Consider the following 13,142-nt stretch of genomic DNA (forward strand, 5'->3'; position numbering starts at 1 on the left):
ACATTTTAGCCAATCTGCTAGGTGTGAGGTGATACCTCAGAGTTGTTTTGATTTGCATTCTGTAATTATTAGAGATTTAGAACACTTTCTCATGTGCTTATGGATAGTTTTGATTTCTTTATCTGAAAATTGCCTATTCATGTCCCGTGCCCATTTATCAATTGGGGAATGGCTTGATTTTTTTATACAATTGATTTAGTTCCTTGTATATTTGAGAAATTAGACCTCTGTCAGAACTTTTTGTTTTAAAGATTTTTTTTCCCAGTTTGTTTCCCCTTCTGATTTTGGTTGCATTGTTTTTGTTTGTACAAAAACTTTTTAATCTAATATAATCAAAATTATTTATTTTATTTTGTAATTATTTCTAACTCATGCTTGGTTTTAAATCTTTCTTTTCCCAGAGATCTGACAAGTATACTGTTCTGTGTTCACTTAATTTACTTACAGTTTCCTTCTTTATATTCAAGTCATTCACCCATTCTGAATTTATCTTGGTGTAGGGTGTGAGATGTTGATCTAAACCTAATCTCTCCCATATTGTTTTCCAATTTTCCCAGCAGTTTTTGCTGAATGGTGGATTTTTGTCCCAAAAGTTGGGCTCTTTGGGTTTATCATACACTGTCTTGCTGACATCACTTACCTCAAGTCTATTCCACTGATCCTCCCTTCTGTCTCTTAGCCAGTACCATATTGTTTTGATGACCACTGCTTTATAGTATAGTTTAATATCTGGTACTGCTAGGCCTCCTTCCTTCACGTTTTTTTTTTTCATTATTTCCCTTGATATTCTTGATCTTTTGTTCTTCCAAATGAACTTTGTTATAATTTTTTCTAATTCTGTAAAAAAGTTTTTTGGTAGTTTGATAGGTATGGCACTACATAAATAAATTAATTTGGGTAGAATGGTCATTTTCATTATGTTAGCTCATCCTTTCCATGAGCACTCAATGTTTTTCCAATTGTTTAGATCTAGTTTTAATTGTTTGGAAAGTGCTTTGTAGTTGTGTTCGTATAATTCTTGTGTTTGTTTTGATAGACAGATTCCTAAGTATTTTATATTGTCTAGGGTGATTTTGTTTATTTATTTTTTTAAACCCTTAACTTCTGTGTATTGGCTCATAGGTGGAAGGGTGATAAGGGTGGGCAATGGGGGTCAAGTGACTTGCCCAGGGTCACACAGCTGGGAAGTGTCTGAGGCTGGATTTGAACCTACGACCTCCCGTCTGTAGGGCTGACTCAATCCACTGAGCTACCCAGCTGCCCCATCTAGGGTGATTTTAAATGGTGTTTCTCTTTCTAACTTGCTGCTGTGATGTGTTGGAAATATATAGAAATGCTGATGATTTATGTGCATTCATTTTGTATCTTGCAACTTTGCTAAAGATGCTGATTGTTTCTACTAGCTTTTTAGTTGATTCTCTAGGATTTTTAAGTAGACCATCATATCATCTGCAAAGAGTGATAGCTTAGTCTCCTCATTGCCTATTTTAATACCTTCAATTTCTTTTTCTTCTCGAATTGCTACAGCTAGTGTTTCTAATACAATGTTAAATAACAGAGGTGATAATGGGCATCCTTGTTTCATGCCTGATCTTATTGGGAAGGTTTCTAATTTATTCCCATTCCATATGATGCATTTTTTTTAGGAAGGTGATTTATTATTTTTAGGAAGGGTCCTTCTATTCCTATGCTTTCTAGTGTTTTCAATAGGAATGGCTGTTGCATTTTGTCAAAGGCTTTTTCAGCATCTATTGAGATAATCATGTGATTTCTGTTGGTTAGCTTGTTGATATGGTCAATTATGTGGATGGTTTTTCTAATGTTGGACCATCCTTGCATTCCTGGTATAAATCGCACTTGATCATGATGGATAACCCTCTTGATCACTTGCTAGAGTCTTTTTGCTAGTAGTCTATTTAAGATTTTTGCATCTATGTTCATTAGTGAGATTGGTCTGTAGTTTTCTTTCTCTGTTTTTGATCTGCCTGGCTTTGGAATCAGTACCATGTTTGTGTCATGAAAGGAATTTGGTAGGATTCCTTCTTTGCTTATTATGTCAAACAATTTGTATAGTATTGGGATTAGTTATTCTTTGAATGTTTGATAGAATTCACTTGTGAATCCATCAGGCCCTGGCGAGTTTTTCTTAGGGAGTTTTTTGATGGCTTGTTCAATTTCTTTTTCTGATATTGGATTAAGTATTCCATTTCTTCTGCTGCTAATCTAGGCAATTTATATTTTTGTAAATATTCATCCATATCAACTACATTGCTATATTTATTGCCATGTAATTGGACGAAATAGTTTTTAATGACTGCCTTAATTTCCTCTTCATTAGAGTTGAGGTCTCCCTTTTCATCGTTGATACTGTTAATTTGGTTTTCTTCTTTCCTTTTTTTATTAGATTGACCAGTACTTTGTCTATTTTATCTGTTTTTTCAAAATACCAGCTTCTAGTCTTATTTATTAATTCAATAGTTCTTTTACTTTCAATTTTATTAATTTCTCCTTTGATTTTTAGTATTTCTAATTTAGTTTTCATCTGGGGATTTTTAATTTGTTCATTTCTAATTTTTTAAGCTGCATGCCCAATTCATTAATCTCTGCCCTCCCTAATTTGTTAATATATGCACTCAGTGATATAAATTTTCCCCTTAGAACTGCTTTGGCTGCATCCCATAGGTTTGGGTAAGAAGTTTCATCATTGTCATTGTCTTTAATGAAATTATTGTTTCTATGATTTGTTTTTTCGTTAACTTATTTTGGAGAATCATATTATTTAATTTCCAATTAGTTTTTGGTTTGCCTCTCCATGTATTCTTACTAATAACTATTTTTATTACATTATGATCTGATACGGTTGCATTTATTATTTCTACTTTTTTGCATTTGTTTGCCATATTTCTATACCCTAGTACATGGTCTAGCTTTGTGAATGTTCCATGTGCTGCTGAAAAGAAGGTGTATTCCTTTTTGTCCCTATTTATTTTTCTCCATATATCTATTAACTCTAATTTTTCTAGGGTTTCCTTCACCTCTCTTATCTTTTTTATTTAGTTTTTGGTTTGACTTATCTAGATCTGATAGGGGAAGGTTGAGGTCCCCCACTAGTATAGTTTTGCTATCTATTTCATCCTTAAGCTCCACTAGCTTCTCCTTTAGAAATCTGGAAGCTATACCATTTGGTGCATACATGTTGAGGACTGATATTTCTTCATTGTTTATACTGCCTTTTATTAGGATGTAATTGTTTTCCCTATCTCTTTTGACCAGATCTATTATTACTTTGACTCTGTCAGAAATCATGACTGCAACTCCTGCCTTCTTTTTCTCATTTGAAGCCCAATAGATTTTGCTCCATCCTTTCATTTTTATTCTTTGTATGTCTGCCTGTCTCATGTGTGTTTCTTGTAGACAACATATGGTAGGATTTGGGTTTCTAATCCACTCTGCTATTTGCTTCTGTTTTATGGGCTAGTTCATCCCATTCACATTCAGAGTTATAATTATCAACTATATATTCCCAGACATTTTGATTCTCTTTCTTTGTCCTGTCTTTTCTTCTTTCACTATTTCCTTCTATACCAGTGTTTTGTATTTAATCAGTTCCCCTAATCCCCATTCTTATTGTACTTCCTTTTCTCCCCTCTCCCTTCTTATTCTCCTCTTATTCTTCTTTAGGATCTTTTTAAGCTACCCTGCCCCCATCTCTCCCTTCCTAGTGTTATTTCCTTCTCCACCAGTGCTTTTTTTATCTTTCTACTTTTCTATAGGGCGCAAATCAATTCTCTGCCCCAGTGAATCTGATTGTTCTTCCCTCTTTAAGTTGATTTCAATGCACTTAAGTATTAAATATTTCCACTCTCCAACCTCTTTACCCTTACAATGTATTGTTATTCTTCCCTATTGGCCACGAGCTTGTTTATGGAATGTAAATTTATTCCATTTTGTTCGTTTTCCCATTTTTCTTAATATTACCTTCTTCCCCCCTCTAGTTTTACATACATACATACATACATATATATATATATATATTGCTTGACATTTCATCCTATACGGTTTGTCACTGTTCCCTCTATGTAAACTTCTTCTAGTTACCATGTTGGTAATAACAATTTTTAATATTTGCCAATATCTTCTTTTCTTCTTGGTATACAAATTGATTGAACTTATTGGGTCCCTTAAAGAAAAGATTTTTTCCTCTCCTCCCATTCTCTTAATGATTCTCTTGAGTTCTTTGTTTGGGCAGCAAATTCTCTTTTTAAGTCCAGTTTTTTTCTTTATGAATGCTTAGAAGACTTCAATTTTATTGAATGGCCATACTTTCCCCTGCAATAATATAGTCAGTTTTGCTGGATAGTTGATTCTTGGTTGTAGACCCCGTTCTCTTGCTTTCTGGAATATTGTGTTTCATGCCTTCCAGTCCTTCAACGTAGACGCAGCCAGATCCTGTGTTATTCTAACTGTGGTTCCCTGATATCTGAATGACTTCTTTTTGGCAGCTTATAATATTTTTTTCTTGGTCTGGTAGTTTTTGAATTTGGCTATAATATTCCTGGACATTATCATTTGTGGATTAAATGTAAGAAGTATTCTGTGGATTCTTTCAATTTCCACTTTTCCCTCTTATTGGAGAATGTCCGGGCAGTTGTCTCTGATAATTTCTTGTAGGATGATGTCTAAACTTTTTCTTTTATCATGATGTTCTGGTAAACCAATAATTCTTAAATTGTCTCTTCTAGCTCTGTTCTCCAGATCTTTGGTTGAATCAATGAGGTGTTTCATATTCTCTTCAAATTTTTCATTTTTTAAAATTTTGTTTTATATATTCTTGCTGCCTTGTGAAGTCATTTGCTTCTAGTTTGTTGAGTTCTGTTTTTTAAAGACTGAATTTCATCCCTGGCTTTTTGGTTATCCTTTTCCTTCTGGTCTGATTTTCTTTGTAGATCATCTTTTGCCTTCTTTGCTTCATTTTCAAGCTGGCCAATTCTGGCATTTAAGACTTTATTTTCTTGTTTTAGTTCATGTATTGCCTTTTTCAAATTATTTTCAGCCTCTTTTGCCTCTCTTGATTGCTTTTTGAGTTCCTGAAGTTCTTGAGTTAATTGAGTTTTGAGATCTTCCAAAGCCTGTGTCCAATTTGCTGGAACTTCTTCCTCTTCTTCTATTTGTATTTCATTTGCTCTCTTTTCACTTCCTTGAAAGAAGCTGTCAATTGTCATTTCTTCTCTTTTTCTGTTGTTTTACTCATATTTTTTTCCCTTATTTGTTCTGCTAGTTTGAGCAGATGTATTTAATGATCTTTGATGAAAGATCTTCCCCCAACAGCTGGCAATGGAGGTTTGTAGTTACTTTCTCTGCCCTCTAAAGACTGAGTGTCTTTCCAATTGTTGGTATTTAGCCTGTATTGATTGGATTAGTCTTTACTTCTTAATCTGCCCTGAGGCTAAAACCTCAAGAGGAAAAAAAACAAAAACAAACAAACACAAAAAAAATGTGGGAGGACAAGAAGGAGCCTTTTCACTGAGCTGAGCTGTCCTGCATTATGGTTCCCAGGCACTGTCCTTGTGATTGATCTGGTTTTCTTTCCTCTTGAAGCCCGTTGTTCTCTATCTGGGTGTGAGGAAGCCAAGTGGTCTGCAGTCTGAGGTTTGGCTCTCTCTAAGCCACCTTCTTCTGGACATTTTTGCTGTGTTTCTCTGGTTTTCTCCTCCAATCACCTCTCCAGTGCCTGTGTTCAACTCCCTGAGTCCTGAGCCAGCAAGGCCCTCTCTCCCAGCCCAGTGCACCTGCCTGCCCTGAGATTTCAGGAGCCACTGGAGACTCTGCACAGCACGTGGGGGAGGCGTCCTGGGATTCCCCTTCTATACCCTCAGATCCGATCGTTCAAGATTTGAAGCCTTTTTCTTGGCGTACCTCTTAAGTTGTGCAGCAGTAGGGTTTCCCCTCTGCTGTTCCTTGTTAGATTTGTTCCTCTTTCTTCTCAAAGCACATTGTTTTCTATCTTGGTGTGGAAGGGTGTGGAGGTTTTAGGATTTGCTCAGTCTAAGCTGCTAGAATTCCCTCCCCAGATAGTCTTTTAAAGCCCTTTGGGCATAGTTCCAAATTGCCCTCCAGAATGGCTGGATCAGGTCACAACTCCACCAGCAATGCATTAATGTCCCAATTTTGCCACATTCCCTCCAACACATATTACTTTCCTTTGCTGTCATTTTAGGTAATCTGCTAGGTGTGAGGTAGTACCTCAGAGTTGTTTTGATTTGCATTTCTCTAATAAGACAGTTAGAACACTTTTTCATGTGTTTGTTGATAGTTTTGATTTCTTTATCTGAAAATTGCCTATTTATGTCCTTTACCCATTTATCAATTGGGGAATGGCTTGCTTTTTTGTTCAATTGATTTAGCTCCTTATAAATTTGAGTAATTAGACCTTTGTCAGAAGTTTTTGTTATAAAGATTTTTTCCCAATTTGTTACTTCCCTTCTAATTTTGATTGCATTGTTGTTTTTTTTTGTACAAAACACCTTTTTAATTAAAAGTAATCAGGGGGCAGCTGGGTAGCTCAGTGGATTGAGAACCAGGCTTAGGGATGGGAGGTCTTGGGTTCAAATCTGGCCTCAGCACTTCCCAGCTGTGTGACCCTGGGCAAGCCACTTGACCTTCATTGCCAACCTTTACCACTCTTCTGCTTTGGAGCCAATACATAGTATGACTCCAAGATGAAAGGTAAGGGCTTTAAAAATAAACTAATAAATAAATAAATAAGGTAATCAAAATTATTTATTTTACATTTTGTAATATTTCCTAACTCTTGCTTGGTCTTAAAATCTTTCCTTTCCCATAGATCTGACAGGTAAACTATTCTATGTTCCCCTCATTTACTTATAGTTTCCTTCTTTATATTCAGTCTTACTATTCTCACTAGGCTCAAACACGAACTTCTCTGTTACTGAAAGCTCTTCAGTCCATGGTTCCATCCTACCTTTCCCATTTTACTCTTTATCACACATATCAGAAAGTCCAGGATCTGGCCATATTGGCCTTCAGTCTCTTCTTCACACAAAATGCCACATCCCCACCCTCTGAGTCTTTGCACTTACTGTCAGTCATTTCTGGAAACCTCTTCCTTCTAAGAGTTGCCTCCTGCAATTCCTCATTTCCTTTTAGGCTCAGTCAAGTGCTGCCCCTAACAGAAGGCCTCTCGTGGTCTTTCCAGATGTTAGATCCTTAACCTCTAAGGTCACAGTCTGCCCATAAATCCAGGCCGATGCCAAGGCTTGTTGATTTCATCCCACCCCTTCTCTCCCAGGATGCTGGCACCCTCCAGTGCCCTCATGCCACAGATGCTAGGGTCGTCCTCCCTCAGGTCTCTTCCCACTCTAGTCCATCCTCCAGTCAGATACCAAAGTGACTTCCCTTTGGTGCTCATCCAAGCACATCACTGCTTTGCTCAGTAAACTCCAGTGGCTCCCTCATACCTCTAACTTTGTTTGTTTGAGGATATAAAATACTGGATACTCTGCTGACTGGATTCCTTATCCATACCCTTCTTAAAATGTGGCCCCAGAACCAGCCATATCCCTCAGCCGTGATTGGATTAGGCCAGGACTATCATTGCCCAAGATCCATTCCCCAACCATGGCCTCCTCCTGAACTGCTATAGCCACCTTCCTCCTCCCACCAGACTAAGGACAAGAGAGCTCTTATAGGATCTTCCTTCCATTTTAGAATCAATACTGTGTAACAGTTCCAAGGCAGAAGAGCAGTAAGGGCTCGGTAATAGAGGTTAAGGGACTTGCCCAGAGTCACACAGGAAGTGTCTGAAGTCAGATTAAACCCAAGACCTCTCATCTCTAGATTTGCCTCTCAATTCAGAGTCACCTAGCTGCCCTCCTGCCATCAGATCTTTCCTGGAAGCAGGCCTCCACATCACATACTAGTCATCATTTCCAAACTATGCCAAAGCCCCTTTACAGCTTCCCTCAATTCAAATGTCAGATTTTTGGAGGCAGAGACTGTCTTGTTGTCTTTTATCTGTATTTCTAGTGCTAAGCCCAGTGACTGGCACATTCTAAGTAAGTTCTCAGCAAATGTTCTAATGATCTATCCAGCCCTGACACAAATCTGTTGGGCACAGGATCATAGCTACGGACCTGGAGGAGACCTCAAAGGCCCCCATTTTACAGATGAGGAGATGGAGGCCTAAGGAAAGTTAAATGACTCACCCTGCCACAGTGGTACTAAGTCATAAACAGATTTTGAAATCAGTTCTGCTGGCAGCAGAGTCAGGGTTCTTCACTCTTGACTCAAATGAAACTATTTTTCTAAGGTGGCAGAGACTATAAGAAGAGGAATAAAAGGACTTGCAGCACTTTCCCCAGGGAAGAAGGGAGCAACAAGGGATGGTGCTTTCTAGGAGAACTAGAGCCATTTTCAGGCCCCAATCAACAAAATCAAATGTATTTGTGGGGTCTTCTTACCTTGAATGTGGTGGTTCCATACAGCTTTGTGGTATGGACTGTCTCAGGGAGCACATTGGTGATGTTGGTAATGAATTCCTCCAGGTACTTGCAAGATTTCTCCAGGTGGGTTGTGTTGATAATAATCTGTACAAGCTACAAAGCAAAGAAAGGTATGTGGTTACAATGATCCCTTGTGAAATGGGGGTGCCGCCAACTCCTGAAAGACCCAGGGACACAAACACAGAGGCCATACCAAGGAGAAGACAAGACATCTACATGTCCCTCTTGCTGGGACATAGTAAGACAGAATGTCAGAAAAGGAAAAGAGGTCAAAGAGACTAAGAAAGATAATCAGAGGTGTAATACTGCTTCCCCCAGCCCCACAAGAGTGCTAAGAAATCTTTCTTCAGGAAACTGTTCCCACCAACACCACCAGCTGCACCCCCGCCCGAGGCTTCCAGGTCTTAGATTTGATTCTAGGAAGGAAGGGAAATGCTGAAATATTAAACTAAGTACAAAGGTTGGTTTATATCTGGTTATCCCTTTACACAGTGTGAAGAGGCTTCCCCAGATAAAGATGAAAATTGGCAAAAGGGAGTGGGCCAGCTCCAGAAAGCATGCAGGGGGGAGAAGGGGACCTTCCCTGCTCCCTGACTCCATCACTGGCTAGGGTGGCTCATCGAGATTGCTGCTCACCCTGTCAGAAGCAGCCCAGCCAGCAGGAAGTACAAAAAGACACGAAGCCCATCTGCAGAGACAGGCAAACACAGGAACCCTGCTCAGCCTTCCACCTAGAGGAGATGTTGCGCCCATGGGGCACAAGGGCTCTCTTAGTAATGCCTTTGCTTGGAGATAAATGTGTCTTATTTCTGATGAAGAGGAGCCATTTATGCACAGAGAGCAAATGGGTAGATACCTTTAGCTCCCCACTGGGATTCCTATAAAAACAAACCCTTACCCAAATCTCCCCAAATTACAAGAAAAAAGAGGCAGAAAGTTCCCATTATGAGTTTATCAGCAAAGGCTTGTGGGTTCAGGAATGTGGCTCTGCCCACCTGTGGGAGCAGCTGGTGAGAGACACCCAACTGGAGAGACCCCCAAAAGGGTCCTCCACAGGAGGAGATCAGCCTGCACGGGCTGGGCTGTCGCTTCCAGGGGGAGTTACATTACAAGCTGGGCTAGATGGTCTAAGAATGCCTCGTGCACTCACCCTAGATTGGCCACCTTCCCCCAAGCATGAGCACCGCCACACACAGCCCGTATCTAAAACAAATGAGCCAGCAATGCCAACCTGTCTCCCCTCTTCTTTCTCTAATGTGGCAGGGGTTCTTGGCTGTTGTCATACAAAAACGCTCGTCTGGGCGCCCATCCAGGCTCCTATTGGCTTTCCCTACACAAAGAGCATGTGGGAAGCCCAGGTGAGGCATCACCGCTGACTCTCCAGCCTATTTTTACTTTCTGTAAAGCCCAGGAAGCCCTTCTCAGACAAGTCCAACAGCTTCAGGCTCAGAGGGCAGAGCTCTCCAGGCCTCCCCCGACATGTGCCAAGCACACAGCCTGCAAACTCTTCAGAGCCAGAGGCAGCGTCAGGCCAGGGACTCCATCCACAATGTATAGAACCAGAGAAGCCGTGAGGCCGTGAACTCCTACCTCCAGAAGGCAAGCAGCCTCACCAACATCATAGCGAAGTGACTAGCCATCCAATCTCTGCTGGAACACTCCAAGAATGGAGAGCTCACCCCATCTCAGGCTGCAGCCCACTTGACATCATTTCCACCTAATGCTCCAGGTTCTGCTCTCTGGACACCAACAGAACAAATCTCAGGCCTTCCTCCATCAGTCAGTATCGTTTGATACTTTTTTTTTTTAAACCGTTATCCTCCATCTGAGAATCAGTACTAAGTACTAAGTACTAAGGCAGAAGAGGGGCAAGGATGAGGCAATTGAGGTTAAATGACTTGCCTAGACACAGCTAGGAAGTGTCTGAGGCCAAATTTGAACCCAGGACCTCTCGGCTCTGAGCCTGGTTCTTTATCCACTGAGCCACCCAGCTGCCCCTTGTGCCACCAATCTTGGAGACTACTCTCAGGCACCCTGTGAACCTTCTCCAGTTTAACAGGCCCACTTCCATCAGCTTATCCTCATGACAGGGACCTAAGACTCTTCACCATTCTGGCTGCCTAACTCTAGAGACTCTCTGGCTTAATGTCTTTCTCAAACTGTGCCACCAGAACTGAACCCTCCACTCCAGATGAGGTCTGACAAGGGCAAAGTGGAATGGAACTCTCCCATCTCACTTGCTAGAAGCTGGCCCCTTGATGTGTTGTGGAGCACATAAAAGACTCAGATGGAGCTTGCAGTCCACGAAGTTCCCCAGATCTTACTTCAGAACATTTGCTTTGTAGCCGTGTCTCTCCCACCTTATATTATGAAACTGATTTTTTTTTTCACCCAAGTACAAGGGTTCACATTTATCCTCACTGAATCTGATCTTACTGGATTCAACCCACTGGTGTCAAAAAGAAATGGAAGGGGGCAGCTGGGTAGCTCAGTGGAGTGAGAGTCAGGCCTAGAGACAAGAGGTCCTAGGTTCAAACCCGGCCTCAGCCACTTCCCAGCTGTGTGACCCTGGGCAAGTCACTTGACCCCCATGGCCCACCCTTACCAATCTTCCACCTATGAGACAATACACCGAAGTACAAGGGTTTAAAAAAAAAAAAATAAAAAATAAAAAATAAAAAATAAAAAAAAAAAAAGAAATGGAAGCCACTAATCTAAAAATCAGGATCTCTGAGGCCACATAGGGCTTAGTTTTAAAAAATAGGTTATCTATGCTTCATTGTTTTTTGGATTTAGTGAACTGTTTCCCAATGGCATTTTCATCTGGTCCAGAGGTACTTGGGAGTGTTGCTGGTTGCATGCAGGGCGAGTCTGTTTGACACCCCTGCTCTGGTGTGTTAGGGTCTTTATGGAGGCTGTGCAGCTCACCCCTTCCCCCCCCCCCCCCCCCTTAAGTCTTCTGCAAATCTGATGAACCTGCCAGGTAGGCCTCTTCTCCAATAGCTGATCAAAATGGTCTCAAACAGGCCAAAATCAAAGATTGCTCCCTGGGTACTCCACTGGAGACCTAACACATTAGCAGTGAGCCATTAACAACTCCTCAGAATCTAATCGTTCCATCCATTCTGCAGCCCTCTAATTGCATTTTCATCTCATCCACAGGCCACAGTGATGGCTCTCTCCAAAAAAGTAGGGTCACCCATGCCACCTAGAAAGAGTCTGAAGCCCTTGGGGTATAGACCCTCCAAAGCTGGAGGCCTTCAAGAAGGGGATGGTAGAGAAGAGATTTCCTTTCAGATACAGGCTGGACAAGAGCCTTTCAAAAGAGAGATGCTATGATTTTTAAAAATGTGCTCCGTTTGGACAGTTATAATAATGATGATGATAACAATAACATTTATATAGTGCTTACTATGTTCCCTTTACATTTCTTATCTCAATTGATCCTCACAACATCCCTGGTAGGGAGGTACCATTATTATTCCCATTTTACAGAGGGGGAAACTGTCAGTATCTATCCCTCATGTATATCTGAAATCTATTTTCTCAACCTTGGAGGAGGTAGGCAAATAAATGTAGGACATTTTATTTCCACTTCCTGTGACTCTAGTGTGTGAATATTACCACAAAAATTAAAATCACTCAAAGAGGTGGGCTGAGGGTGGATGCTTTGACCAGTCTTTCACCATCCATAGACAATGAAGGGTAAGTCAAAGTACTGATGTCCAGCTCCTTGTAGTTCCAGGAGATGAAGAACTGGGAAAAGCTTGGGATGGGGCTCCAGTAAGGCAGAGAGCCTACTCTTATGGGGCCCAGCAATCTTTGCTTTTCCTCTGGCACCTGGGAGAATGCCCTTCAATGCTAGGTAAACTGTTCAACTGAAACAGCTCATTTGCTGAGCTCTATCAAGAGTCTGATTTAGAGGCCACAATAAAATCACAGGGCTAAATTTCAAGGTTTTGGGAGGAAGATTCCTGGACACAGACCCCTAGGGCCTGCCTCCCCCACTGTCTGCCAACTGCTCTAAACTGAAAATGCCTGAGCTGTCACAGCATCCTTGGAAATCAAAACAAAAAAGTGAATCAAGTTGCTGCCACTCTACCATATTCTACCAAAGCAAGTCACAAAATGAACAAAAGTCTCCCCTAACTCCTTCCTTGATTGGTGAGGGCAGACAGGTGGCTACTGGCAAGACTCTGAGGTTGCTGGGGGAGGGAGGAGGGCAAGAGAATGCATTTGGAAAACTGCAGTTTCTATTTTAAAATGAGCAGAGCTACCTGTAGGAAAGGCACTGTGTCTATAAATTGAAATCCTAATAAGAAGGAGGGATCGTGTCATGTTATCGCAATTGCAAAACAGTGACAGTCAAAGAGAAGATTGTCCTGTTTTTCATGATATTGGCAGCTTAAAAAGAAAGACGGCTTCACTGGGTACGTTATAATTTCCCACGACTTTTTCACAAACTGTCAACACAAAAGATCACCATGAATTACGCCAATTGACTGTCAGTCACTTTTGAAATGTTTCATTGCGGAGCCCAGAATGGACTATTAAAATGCGCTAGGATTACAGCGGATCCTGTGTTATTTGGGGGGAACATTGTCTGTTAATAAGCTCTAA

At 40.8% G+C, this 13,142-nt stretch overlaps 1 protein-coding gene across 4 annotated transcripts in view; it reads right to left on the reverse strand.

The window, feature by feature from the left end:
• EXOC6B (exocyst complex component 6B) overlaps positions 1-13,142 on the reverse strand; it is a 643,271-nt gene that overhangs the window by 265,918 nt on the left and 364,211 nt on the right. For 2 of the 4 annotated variants that reach the window (XM_044663033.1, XM_044663034.1), the window contains exon 17: positions 8,481-8,615. The exons of the other annotated variants lie outside the window; for them this stretch is intronic. In XM_044663033.1, coding sequence (XP_044518968.1) covers positions 8,481-8,615 — 135 coding nt within the window. The remainder of the gene's footprint in view (positions 1-8,480; positions 8,616-13,142) is intronic. 4 annotated transcript variants of the gene reach the window in all.

The sequence above is a fragment of the Gracilinanus agilis genome, chromosome 2 (assembly GCF_016433145.1).
Source record: "Gracilinanus agilis isolate LMUSP501 chromosome 2, AgileGrace, whole genome shotgun sequence".
Taxonomy (NCBI): Eukaryota; Metazoa; Chordata; class Mammalia; order Didelphimorphia; family Didelphidae; genus Gracilinanus; species Gracilinanus agilis.